The following is a 14,296-nucleotide window of genomic DNA, read 5'->3' as shown; positions in this document are numbered from 1 at the left end:
TTTTACCGACATTACACGCATGCATTACCGGCATGCCCGAAATGTCGGTAACAAATGTCACCAAAATGAGATTTTGGTGTTCTTCGTAATCAAAAACCAGATCAGCTGCCATTTCGTCATTTCACCATCAAATCTCGGGGGATTGGGCTCAAAATATGTGTTTTATCACCGCCGAGTGGCGTCGTACGGGAAATTTCGATTCATTCAGTGCAACTGTGAAAATTTGGCCAATTTCTGTGAGTGGTAACCGATCTGTAAATTTTTTTTTCAAATTTTGAAAAATTCAAAAGACGCTCCACTTTTTGCAAAAATAAGGCATTAACTGCCCAAGTTTCACTCTCATCGCTCAAGCGGCACAAGAGTTTTGCATCCCCGCGTTTTCGAGGTGTGCAACGTGTCTTTATAAGCACCTTAAGGTGCAAGATAAATGACAGTTCGTAGTTTTTCACTTACTGTGTTTATATTTGAATCTCTACACATTGACGAGAGAGGCGAAGACAAACGAGACCCAAAATCGTGGCCCATTGCATCAGGTATTGACCGGTGTAGCAATAAGACACTCGTGTTTGTTATGGTTTGCCATTGAGTGAGATATAACCAGGGAAACAGCTATCGTTGGCCAACAGCCAAATCCAAGCGGATATATAGAGATAGGTTTGCACGCAACCGTATCCCTGACGGAGGAATCGCCTCTATACAACGTTACAATGTCTACACGTCTTGCAGATAGAAACTTTCTTAATGTCTACAGGAACTCCCTGTCTCTGAAACGCTATTACGGTTCTGTACAAATAACGTTAGACAATAAAAAGCCAGCAATTTTTGGCATCCAAACTTTTCTCCATCTGTACAAAAAGATTCTCCGGACATTCTCTTCGTCTCTTTAGTCCACTCCCTGACTCTAGTCTATTTCATAATTCCGGAGCTGGAAAGTAGGTACAAAAGTCTACTTCAAGTACCGTAGATATTGAAGATAGTAGATATTAAAGTACCTTCAATTATCCCATTTAACAATTTTTACAAGTAATTTCGGGATAAATATTTTTACTATTCATCATCTTTGGTTATATGAGAAAAGTATTAGTTTCGGTCGATAATCACTTTTTCTATTTTCAACGAATCCTTACGTTTTCGAACCTTTATAATCCGAAAAACAGGTTTTCAGAAAATGTCGGTCTGTCAGCCTGGCCCGCAAACTCCTGTAATGATCTCAGAAACGGCTTGATGAAAAAATTTGAAACTTACAGGATTTTACAATCAAATGATGGGTATAAAAAATCACCATTTCCCGTTTAATTTGAACTCTCGGTTCTACCAGAAATAAATCGATTTTCAATGTTCTACCGAAAAACGTATGCTTTTCCTCCTTTTTACTTTTCCTGAACAACCGATTGTTTTTCCCAGTTCATATGTTTATTTTAAAAAAAAATGTATAAATTTTTGGTTTTTCAGGAATTTCTTTTTTTCTGATTTTCCTTTGAAACCCATTTTTATTGGGATCACAAGTTTTATCTGTTTCAAAATTTTTACTCACCCGCTTTTGAGATCATCACGAAAGTTTATCGGACAGACCAACAGATTCTTCCTTTTTTATGGTGATGAAAAGTGTGGCAAGAAAACTGTTTTTCCGGTTTGTTTTTTAGGAGGGAGCGTAGACCGAGAGCTCCTCTTTTCTCGCTCTTTCTCTCGCTTTCTTTCTCTCTGCCCACCCATCCATTTACTGTTCCCTTCAAGAAAAAAATTACAGAGGGGAAGCGCTATAAGTTGCTTGGGTGGTGAGGTTGTGATGAGCTTTACTTAAAATCTTTTGATGCGTGTCCTCCGATCAGAAAGCGTCTACATCATCAAACGTTGAATATTGCTCACAGTCTGTATATCTGTTGTGTCTATCTTTTGCCAGGCTGACAGCTAAAAATGAAGACGTAAATGAAGGAAGTCTGTTTCCTTATGTCTGTACATGAATGTTGGCATAAAAGTTTCAAGATAAAAATGAAACAAATGTAATGAAATATTTCCTGAAATTTTACATCCTTTAAAAAGCATTTCTGCTATCCATCGTGTGGTCAAAAATATTTATTAATCATTCTGCACGATATTATTAGGTAATGGACTCAAGCATTTGCTTGATAAAACAAAAATCCGAGAAATCGCTAATCGTAAAATTACGGAAATGAAAACTTATGATCTGAATATTTAATCAATATTTTCGGATTATCACAAATCATAATAATTCATCGACTAATCCCCAGTGAACGTAAGGTCAGTAAAATCAGAATGAAAATCAATTAAAACCAAACAGAAAAATCTCCGGACTGTAAAATTCAATGGCAAATTTATCGATAATGTTTTCAAGTAAAATTAAGCTATATTTTGGGTAGGGAATTGGTAATTCAGAAGAAGACAATCTTGTGACTAAAATTTTTGGAAATACGTAACCGATATACACCAGTCACGCAGCGACGTAAAACGGGGCTAAAAGTAATACGCAGAGCATTGATAATTTTTAAAACTTTGCAGAATCTGCGGAGAAATTGCATAATTCAAAATTATACCGTCGCCGCCTGATCTCACCTATAATTCGTTCATAGGAATTGATAAATGCACGGAGCACACCTACGGCGTTGATGATTTATCGGTCACCTATATATAAAAATAGACCCCGCAGATATACGGCGGCCACCCAGCACTCGGATGCATCAGTGCGACCAACATCGGCCAGTGCCAACACATGCGCAAGAATTTACTAGCACACATAAACGCAGTGTGTACATAGCAGCGATTGGCCAGCGAGTATGTAAATTGCGAGAGAATGAAACTGGGTCGATTACAATGCAAACTACTATTCTCTACTTATTACGATCGTGCCATACTCTTTGCGATCAAAAAACCCTGCGACTCCAGCCGGGATATTATTTATGGGTTTCTCTTCCGTGGGGTGACACAACTGATGATGTTATAACTGGATAGACGGAGGGATGTACTTAGTAATCGCTATTATATTTTACACGTTGGAGCGCCGCACCCCTCGCTCCAATTCCCCCCAACCCTTCGACTTCCGTTTTACTTCCATAGTTCACTGCTCGATAGTTACACTTGTTGTACCTACTTTGGTTCTTATTGTTTTTTCATTATCATCTCTCTAGCTCTTCATACTCAAGAGGATTGGCTGTCTAAAAACCGATATAGGTCATTTGTTTGAGTACCACATAGTCGTGTATTGAGAACTTATCACCTTATTCTAGTCGGAAGATAGCATCAAAATCTCTTCAGAAGCACAAAAAAAATAGTATATTGTGTAACAAGGCGGCAAACTCCGTCTTTCCGGGCCAAGCGTGAATCTTGCAATATATATGAGTCGTAGGTGAGCCAAAAACGAATATTGCAAATACGCGAGGTGGAAAGATCGTTGCCTCCTTGTTGCACACGATTCTTTATGACAAGAGTATGTTACACATTTTTTTTCATGAAGCACGAAGTTGAGGTTAGAGTCGCGTAATGTTAGATTTGTTTGAGACGGCGCATGCGTGCGGTACACAAAGGACCACATTTAACTCCTACGACGTAAAAGTGACCTTTTCAGTACTTCGCGCATGTGCATTCGCAAGACTTACTTGACTCTCATAGAAACGGGTACTTTGTGGTCGAAAAACAAGCATCCAAAAACGCAAAAAACATTCTATATAAAAGAAAATACATACTGGTATTATAAACAAAAGCGTAGATTTCGATGCATCGTTTCAAGTATCTTCAATTTTTTTTAATAAATCGATAGAGAGTCGTTCCATTTCACTTGACATGCCTCATTTCTTTCAAAAGTGTATTTTCTGCAAATCCACTGAAACAGTTATACTATTTTATCAGAAGTCGATTCAATACTCTCATTTGTTCATCATAATCAATACCGATGTAATGTTGTCATGTTATATTGTGTTACAAGTGCAGAAAGTGCATGATTTCCGTTCAGACGCATACGCGTGATGTAATCAAACGAGACAGATATCACCGATTCACACGTTTCATACCCACTTTTTCTCCCACACTTGTGATAAAGCAAAGGCTTACTTGAGCAGCACCGATGGCGCCATTGACAGTGTGTAAAAATTAGTGTTTGGTAATTTACGTTCAATGAAACAGTGCGCAAAATTGAGTTGATAGAAAGTGCGCATGCGCCAACGTCGTTTTACCGCACTGTTCGAAAATATGCGCTCTACAGGATTCAAAAAACGAACTTTCCAAGTAAGTGTTGGAAAAAATTGAATATCTAACGATGCCAATATGATCGAGAGAAAGTTTCTCAGTGAATTTGTCGAAAATATTTTTCCGAATTAGAGTTCGGCATCGTAGAGTGAAATAGAAGGAATATACTAATTTTGTAGTCACTCGGAAGCTATTTGAAATGAAGCATATGTATCTAATCTCTTGTTTATAATTCCCCCAATTTCTGCTTCTGTATTTCTGAAGAGATCGTCTTTAGTTTATAAATATAATGATTTGGTGAATGCTCACCGTACGACTACCTTATACTAAATTTCTGAAAAAGTATCGATTTTTGGCCAACCAACCTCCGTAATTATAATTTTGTTTACTCTGTCGTTCGGTAGATCGAAACAGGAATTGCAAGAACAGCTACGAATGACGATATTGAGGTTATTGCATGTTCTTTTTGTTTATTGTTTCAGCTTCAAAACTGTACCTGTCTTTATTTGTTCAGAGAATATTTTCGAACGAGTTAATTCCTTAGCGTGTGTATAAGTTTATTTTTGCAGAGACCAAGCAAGCTATGTCTTACTGCTATATTCATACAGCAACTCAATGCAAAGTCGAAAGTAAATTCTACTTTACCTTCAAAATTCTTTTACATTGAATCATTTTAACAAAAATCTATTTTCAAATTGTTACCGTGCAAAGTCGGCATCGATATTTATACAACTTTTAATCAAATCAGTTTTCAATTATTTTGTAGATTTACACTGACTAAAAATTGAATTCATCGTTTCTTAAACATTTTTGACATAAAAACTCCACCGGTCCAAAGTATTCTTTGTCTTCTGATTCTCAAACCAGAAATATCATTACTCTTCTAGGCAAATAACTGATTTGAACTTTGAAATTTGATTAGACTGATGGGAACATCAGAATGGAGAATTGATCTTGAATTGTTCTTGTTGTCGTTCAAAACATTGATAAAAAGTGGGAATTTAATGTAACGAATACTTCCAACTGGTGTTTTCTTGAACAGCCTACGAGTGGAATTTATTACAGAGTATAAAGAAGTCTAATATTTTAAGTATTCCGTAATCCGTATAAGAAGAAATTTATTATAAGCATAGCAAAGTAAAAATGTCAAAATATACTAATAAATTATTTCGTATGCAATACACAGTCACAGTCCGTCTACACGAGGTGTACAGTCCAAACAAAAAAATCTTAAAACGGATTAATTCGGGAACCGAAGCTAAGAATCAGTAACTGAATCGAGTTATAATATATTTTGTCAAAAAACTATCCCCTAGTTACTGTAAAGAATTAAAAAACCGTATCTCGTATTACAGTGTCCAATGCATTTCTAACTTTGTAATTAAATTCTTCGTCTAATAATAATAAACTAATTTTTATTTTCCATGTCAATATAAACAATAACACGTTTGTTTTCGTACACCTTCTAAGATCGGTTTTATTCCATTATTTTAAACAAACGGTACAAAGAATCCTAATGAACGCAGGATTTTTTAAACATCAATAACTAATTTTTATATCTTGTTGCAACAAGAACGCACTTTTCCGAGTATATCTTCTAATTTTCACCATTCTACTCTTAACTCATTCACGTCAAAAATGACTGTAAAATTAAAAATCACATCCGACTCCCCGATCGAATACCGATAATAAACAAATCTGATGCCATTACTGACGAGTAATTTGTTAGGGCTGCCCCTATTGGTATATGGAATAAATTCACCCTTTTCAGCTGCATTATAGCGCGACTTCCGTTAACGCCATGCATGGACATTGATTTTGACGACTGATAACCTGGCACCCCGGTACGTCCTGGCACACCCCATGCAAGACACCCCATAACGCTTACCAGGCGCCACAATCCTGGCTCAGGTTCTAATAACGCACGCAGAGACTTGACAGCTAATCAAAACGAACTCCGCACCGAATTCTGAAGCCATTAGATTCTCGTTTCCGGCTCGTAATTTTCAACTGTGTAAGCAGTTCTCCCTTCGTCTAAATATACAAGTCGGATCTCGTATAGCGCAACCGCGTTTATAAATTAATCGTGCTAATTCCACAGCACCGATTGAAGTATTTTTTTCATTCACACGTTGCTGGCTAGGAACTCGCTGATTGACAGACGCGATATATGTTGGGCCAGCAAACGAACATGGGAAAAACTAGAGAAAGCATTGCGATTTTCAGGGTAAATCAAATACTTATGTAGCTTTCAGTAAACCGAATTGAAAAATGCTCCGAGAAAATTCCACTATTTCGGTTATATTGGAAATTTTTTTATTCTTGTAATAAACTCGAGAACAGCTCGATCGATTTTACTAGAAGTCTGATCAGTCTTATAAGTTAAACGAAAAAAAATATAATCAACCGAAACCGAATTCGCCTCGGGCATCGTATCACGTAGTGCAGGAAATTCAACTTTCTGCCCTTGTGGTGTAATGTACTATACTCCCACTCTGAATACACATAATCGGAAATTTACAAAATTTCAAAAACACGTGACTGGTTTGGCGTAAGACTTTTGCAAAAATACAGCAAATTCAGAAACCACATCCGTAATTCTGGTATAAAAAAAAAAAAAATAATGAGTACAGTAAAACAGTTTTTCGGCGTGGGACGAGTCAATGAAAAATTGGGATTTCACCTATTAAATATAGACTTCACTGTCTGCTGTCGTAGGTGTGTAAAAAGCTATATTACCTGTATATTTTTCGAATCAGTTTCCCAAGAACTGGAACGATAGACGGATGAATTATTCTTAAGAAGTTAACTGTGGTATGCAAATAAACCCGGCTGGCGTGCTTCGAAATTTTTAGCATTTATATTATACATCTGTTATCTCCTGAAATTGTGAAAGAAGATAATCATTTCCCGTTCACGTCTGCGTTACGTCCTGCACAGATCGTCCAATCGATGGATTTTAGGAAATCGAGGCATGAAAATTTTCCAAAGTGAATTTCCACTGTGAAATTTTGGCAATTGATAACTTATTTTCGCAAAAAGTGAAGCGACGATTTTACTTTTCGGAAATTTTGAAAAAAAATTTACAGATCGGTTATCACTCAACGAAATTGGGAAAATTGCTGACGCTGATGAAACAGCTAATCAGCTGATCTGGTTCTTGATATTTTTGGATTAAAATTTTATGAAAAGTTGTTGAAATATTGTTCCTTCATATACCTTAAGTTTGAATCAAATAACTTCTCGTTATAAAAAAAAAAAAATAGGTTTTTTTTAACCTTCGAAACTCACGTAACCCCTCAAAAACTTCCTACCGATCGAGCTGAGTAGCAGCGATTATTCACGGATTTTGCAAACTCCATCGATTCGCCAAGCCAGCTAAATCGTGTTTTAAATAAACTTTGCCATTGCCAATTTTCTGCCGAGCTATGTAAGATAAATTAATCGTAAACGATCTTCAACGTAACCAAACATTACACAACGTGCGAATTATATCCCGAGATCCGATTGCTATTTCTACACATTCTCGATTCTGAATCTCCGCGTGTAGCAATTTACGCTTTTCCGCAATTCAGTTATGCGGTTATCGACCTGAAAAACGGCGAAATTATTCTTCCATTTTTACTCCAAATACATTTATTTTTTTATTTTACATTTATTACGCCACAATAAGTAGTGGGAAAATGTTGCTAACAATCAAGTTACGACCGCAAGTTATGAAAAACAGAAGTTGTGACCGCATCAGTGAGATGCAAAGCTCGCAATCTGGTTGAAATGGTATTTTTTAAGGGAGCGTCCATAAACTAGGTCATCGGTAATAGGGGCGGGGGGTACAAAAATTATGACGTGATATGCAAAAAGCAAAATTCGGTTCTGGACTAGTGTGGTTCCTATCACAAATAATAGATAAAGTATCTGTAATGCATATACTTCCGTTCATTATGCTAGTTTTAAAAAAATTTCACCCGAGAAATTGTATTGGACACCTAAATCGGAGTATGACGGGGGGGGGGGGGGGGGGGGGTGCAATTATTCTGATGTCTTTTGGAAGTGGAGATCTTTAAATCTGACAGAAAATGCCAAAAGAAAGGAGGAGGGAGTCAAAAACCATCAAAATTCAATGACATTATTTATAGACGCTCCCCTAAAGTAATTTAGTATTCCTACCTTTACCGACCGAGCAAACTCACCCTTTTTCTTCTAATATTAAATAAACAAATGAACGATGTCTTTGATAATAACATCGTATGTTTTACTTGTTTAGGAAGCATGGAGAGCCTGACTTATTTCTTTGGACCAGTTGGCATTCTGCTGACAATCAACGTTCTGCTCTTCGCTGCTACAGCTCGCGAGCTTACATGTGGTCTATGGAAGCGTGAAGTAGTCAAGAGTACAACGGAGAGGTAAGCCAATATTATTATAATCCTACATTATCATCCAAATTAGGTACAAATAAGTGAGCGATTCTCCTCTCATCTTGAAAGAGAGAGCGAAAAACAAAGAGATGACAATATAAATTTGAATGTTTGGTTATTATATTGACTACTCTGGAATTACACCTTAAGGACAAAAGATAAGAATATTGTAACAGAGAACAGAATATCATAACGAGAGAGACAGAATGAGCAGGAAGGGGGAGAGAGAGAGAAAACAAAAGCTCGTTGACGATTTGTGAAATAATTACTAATTAACTGCGTTACGCTGAGTAATTTTAACGAAATGAGATGACAACTCTGCACCTTTTGAAAGTGAAACGAACAATATTCATTTATGTAGATCTTATTTCCAAAGGATTGGCGATAGACGTCAAATAACTTTTCGTTTCTTTATGTTGTGTATAATTATTGCGAAGCGAATAAATAATGTAATGTCAGCGTAAATCGGTTTCGCAAAGTTAAGTGTTTGAAAACTCGAAGTATAGCGGCTCTTAGCGTGCCACATGGTGGCTGCCGTTATCATTTGCTGTGGACAAAATATCGCGGAGCTTGGTTACCTAAAACATGTAATTCAATTTTTTTCTGAAATAATAATAGTCAAAGCTGTCTCTGACGATCTCATTTTCTGAAAAGAATCATTATCCACGAAACTAGAGCCATTTCATAAAAAACAAAATTTTAGTACATGTCTCGACCTGCCATGTAGCGTTATATTAAAGGAATTTCAAAATTCGAAAAAGTAATATTGTCAAGAACTGGTCAAAGCATTGAAGAAGATAACCTAAAAATTTCATGTTTAACGAACTAACAGCGTAAAATATATAGTACATCCAGACTTTGAAAACAGCCTTTCCAGAAAAATGATATATGAAAGGATTATCTTTCACATAAAACCAAATATTTTTCCTTCACCCTCAGTTATCTATTGGCGCCATATAAAACAACTTCAGCATCTTCACCAGCATCTTTCTCTGCAATGCAAATTGAACTTTTCGCGAAGGTGACGTTACTTCCACATTCTTTACACTTCACTTCTTCTTCATTAATAAAATAGAAAACCGTTTCAAAATTTAAAATAACATAACCTATCTCATTATTTACAGCAATTTCATACTTATTACAATCCAAGTAGTTTGCTGTGGAAAGAACTTATATCGTTTTAGTCTTTCGCGAACTTTAGTTGTATTCAATTTTAAGGTTTTAAACGTCCCGCCAAGTTCCTCACGTGGCTACCATTGGTTGGGACTTTATCTACGTCATCACTCATACCACTTCTACCTTGCGCCATCTTCCAGATCACGTGAGAAGTTTCACATCACGCGGTGCATCAATCACAATCAAGATTCGTTTTCCTCGGCTTCTATCGTTTGATATTCTGTCCAAATTTTTCTTTATTTCATCTTGTTCTTTACGTGGGTATTCGGAGTATATTTATAATGCGAGAAATTCGCAATCCAACGGTGCCTGAGAGCCAAGCTGTTACCGTAGCGCCTTTTACCCTCGGATAAAATGAAATAAACGCGAGTTTTGGTATCCTGAAAATCCTGCCGACCCATCTTAGACGAAATAATATTTACGACGGCACTCTGTGATATTATATTTACATTCGAGAAAGAGCAGACGACGAAAGCGGATGCGCTGAACGAGTGAACACGAACTTTCACGGTCACCAAGTATTATATATCTTATGTGAAAAATTTGTAAGCCACGCAAATTCTCTTGTTTACCTCGCGCTGTTCCCTCCGTTTTATTGTGACTCAACACGTTCCTCCTATCTTCTACTATTTTTTGAAACCTCGCCCATAATTCAGGGGACAAAATTTAATACCTTGCTGTATGCAAATATCGACTTTTAGCCAGGATTCAGACGTTCTTAAGGATGTTTACTGGTTATACAGTCCAGTGGAAGCATAATGTAAAGAAAAAAAATGATAAGTCAGATGGGTTTCAACAGAGTTTCTTCTCAATGTAGAAAAAATCAACAACCATAAACTCCAATAAAGAAACTTGAGTTCATAAAAATTTGAATGACGTCAAGTTATTGCCTTTTTTTTTATTACCAAAATAGTATTATTCATCCAATTTCGGTGTATCAGGGTCCATTTTATTTTGTGAATAAATGTATATCTTAAAAATCGTCTGTGATCAAATTTTTTCTGAAATTTGAGAGGGATACTTATCATATTCTATTTTTACTTTGGATTATATTTTACTCATTCCATTTGTCGGGTGTTTAGTTTATAATAATACTAGACACTTGTATAGAAGATGATCTAATTCATGAATTGAATTCATCTATATTAGGCAATAAACACATTTTCCGTTTCAATCTCAGGATAAAATAAAAGTTCGCGAATCCCTAAAAACCTTGTGAAACCCATTCGACTCTTCTGTTAGATGAGGATTTATTTTATTTTCAAACTTTAGCGAAAAAAATTACGCAAGCAAACAAAATTTCCACTCGGGATAGACCCACCAGCTAACAAATTACTGTATCTCTGAAAACTTTTCTGGAGTTATAGTGTGAAGCTGAAACTTCACACCATATCATGTGCTTTTTTTATACCGACTGTATTTTCTGAAAGATTAGACTCCCGTTTGCTATTTTCTAGAACAGTACACATATTAAATTGAAATGTTACTAATAGAAATCGGTATTAGTCAAGTTTTATGAGTGAGAAAATCACAGTCACTTAGGTTGACGTTATTCTCAAAATGAAAAGTTAGTTTTTTATAGTTATGATAAAGAAATCGGTGAATTGAATGATGCAGCCTTATTGTTAGATAGAATTCGACGATAAAATTCTCTGTCAAATGAACATCGATATTCGAATTCTTCCGCAATATTTTTTTATTTTCGTGCAAAAATAGTTTAATTCCAATTTTACGATAGCAAAAAAAATGATGTGCTTAAGAAAAGCTTTGTCACAAGAAATCTTAACAAAACTTACTTTCTTTCCGACAGCCATCTTGTCAACTAAAATCAGAACATAGGTCGAATAAAAACAATTGCACCTTTCAATTCTTTACGAGTGTCATTAGTTTCAAATTATTAATAAACTAAATCGAGTTCAAGGATGCCTGAACTGTTTACTTCTATCTCTGTGATTTATATCGTCTGCTGTAGCGAAACGTAACATTATAGAACATAGTTTTATTAGCGTGACAGAATCTGTATATTCCCTATTAATATCAAGCATAACTTATGCTGGTTCCCTCGACACGTTGAAGCGAAAATTTACACATAAAAGAATGGTGATTTCGTACACCGGATGAGAGGGCAACATCCATCTGGTTGAAAGTATAAAATATTCAGCGAACCGCGTTGCGCCAGTTAAAAAATAACATTGAACTGTATCAGTAATGTTATAAGACACAGTTTGCTCGCCTGAGCAAATCAGAGCTTTTCCATTCGAGCCTCGGCTTGTGAAGAATTTGAGAAAACATCGGTATGGAACGAGCAACGTTTTCTTGTCCCACGCGATTTCAAACGACACGTTTTATTGTGTCGTGATACCGGATGCCAGTCGTTCGAAGACGTCGTTATATCCCAGGTCAACGATGGATGTACACGACTAGATCTGAATTTAATTTCGGTTCAAGGTCGACGATCAAAGCAGCCGTCTGATCTAAAAAGAAAGAAAAAAAAATCGGGTAAACTTGCATTAAATAGTCTATTGCTCATTGTCAGTAATTCAAATGAATGTATGAAATCTATCAATAAATTAATCAGATAAACACATAAACACAATGATCAGAGTACCTGGTTCAGTGAAACTGACATCGTAACTTCTACCCTGGTACTCGATCATTTATAATTTGCCAACCCTCTTCTTCGGGCGGGTGTGTGCTGCGGCACTATTATCTTCCTGCTCTTCACCTTTGATTAATGGTCCTGTTTATTATCGCAGAATTGTTGCAGATGCCTGAGACTCCCTTGGTAACGATTTAAAAGATTGAACTGTACAACGCGGCAACAGCTGTGCTTGATCTCTCAAGATTAATTGTCTACCTACAAATCTTCCTCTTTGTACAGCTTCATTGATCTGTGCGCGCGAACAATTTATGCTTTATTAAACTTCGAACGGCAATTTAAAGTCACTTTAATTCGTATACAATCTAAATAGTTTGCTGTAGAAGGAACGTATATGGATTTAGTCTTTCGGAAACTTTAGTTGTATTCAAATATCCCGCTCAGATTCTCAAGTCGCTACTATTGGTCATGACTTTAGTTACGTCATCACTCATACCTACTTGTACCTTGCGCCATCTACCGGATCGCATGAAAAGTTTCACTCACAATCAATCTTTTCCGTAGAGTTTTCATGGTCAAATGAGAAACAGAATATTTTCAATCTGAATCTTGTAAAATATATTTCTAACCAACTATGATCCACCGAGATTCATACACATGTAATAAAAAGTTAATGCAGAATTCATCACCTTCTGAGTCAGTTCATTCGAAATCGTCAAAAGGCCACGGTGTCTCCTTATAATACAAAGACGCTCATATTTGAAAATTTTTTTTTTAACTCTTTCGACCATTTCTTCGGACTAAATTAAAGGTGAAATATTTTATAATGCATATCTAAAAAAAATTCATAATTTTCATCTAGAAGGTCATAAAGAATGCGCGAGGAAAAACAGAGGTGAAAAAAAAAATGAAAACCGTATTCCCAGTTCTTTGAAACTCGTATTAAATCGTCGGTATCTGCTATTTCTCACAGGAAAAACGATTGCGAGAATCTGTTCAATTTCTTGCGGACGTTATATTAAGACAGATATATTAAAACAAACACTTGGAACCAGGCAATCTAAGTATCTAAGTATTATTGCAGAGTAAAAATAAACAACGATCCCGGCGTTTCAGAGGTGCTTGGTTCTGTGCCATAATCAAAGGTCACGAAGCGTATGGTGTCTGAGAAAATAATTTTTCATTTGACTTGCAGTAGCCATAAGTAAGACATGAACAAATGCAAGCTCTTGACGCAGGCATATTTCGATCAAAGAATTCGTCCTCGGATGTGTTCAGCTTCTGGTAAACATGTCGTTCAATATTTATAGATATATTTCTTGTTTCCTGTTCGTCGCGACGCGACGTTACGTTTTTCGTTTTGAAGTATTTCTACCTTGCGGCCAATCGGACGACAAGATTCACCCTCAAAGTAGCCATCGAAGCAACCGTCGCGTCGCGTCGCGGCGCCGCCTAAAGATAACCGGTAAATCTGACATCGTTTTTCAAATCTTGCTTAATTTATTTTCCTCCTGAATTCACTGATCGCAATATATTCGCTGTATACACAAGTTGTACAACTTGCCAGACCCAGAATCACGGTTTGTTTTTTACCTAACGTTCGCTGCAGCAGAAGTTATTTTTTATTGCCAATTCACTCGATGCCTGCAGCTTTATCCAATAATTGCTTCCTTCTGCAGATCATACAGCGAGAAATGCAGCACGCCGTTGCAATAAATTTGTTTCATATTTTTACATACAGGCATATGTTCCGTTGCAACAATATTATGTTTATTCGATCGATTATTCGGATTCGCTTGGACGTCACTAACGAGATTTTTTTTAGATGGTAAATACATTTATACGGTAGATCCGATAAATTATTGGAGACATATTGAGAACAGCTTTTTTTCCACGAATGATATTAAAA

General features: G+C 36.3%; 1 protein-coding gene and 1 long non-coding RNA gene across 2 annotated transcripts in view; one reads left to right on the top strand and one right to left on the bottom strand.

Moving 5' to 3' along the window:
• LOC124410232 (probable G-protein coupled receptor Mth-like 1) overlaps positions 1 to 14,296 on the top strand; it is a 103,561-nt gene that overhangs the window by 85,150 nt on the left and 4,115 nt on the right. The window contains exon 5 of the mRNA XM_046888445.1: positions 8,462 to 8,600. Coding sequence (XP_046744401.1) covers positions 8,462 to 8,600 — 139 coding nt within the window. The remainder of the gene's footprint in view (positions 1 to 8,461; positions 8,601 to 14,296) is intronic.
• On the bottom strand, positions 1,059 to 13,738 carry LOC124410233. Its single transcript, XR_006929582.1, has 3 exons — positions 13,728 to 13,738; positions 3,553 to 3,554; positions 1,059 to 1,199 (listed from the first exon to the last, which is right to left on the bottom strand). It is a non-coding gene; the product is annotated as an uncharacterized LOC124410233 (long non-coding RNA).

The sequence above is a fragment of the Diprion similis genome, chromosome 9 (assembly GCF_021155765.1).
Source record: "Diprion similis isolate iyDipSimi1 chromosome 9, iyDipSimi1.1, whole genome shotgun sequence".
NCBI classification, from domain to species: Eukaryota; Metazoa; Arthropoda; class Insecta; order Hymenoptera; family Diprionidae; genus Diprion; species Diprion similis.
Note: the sequence above shows the minus strand (reverse complement) of the source record. Positions and strands in the feature narration are given on the sequence as shown.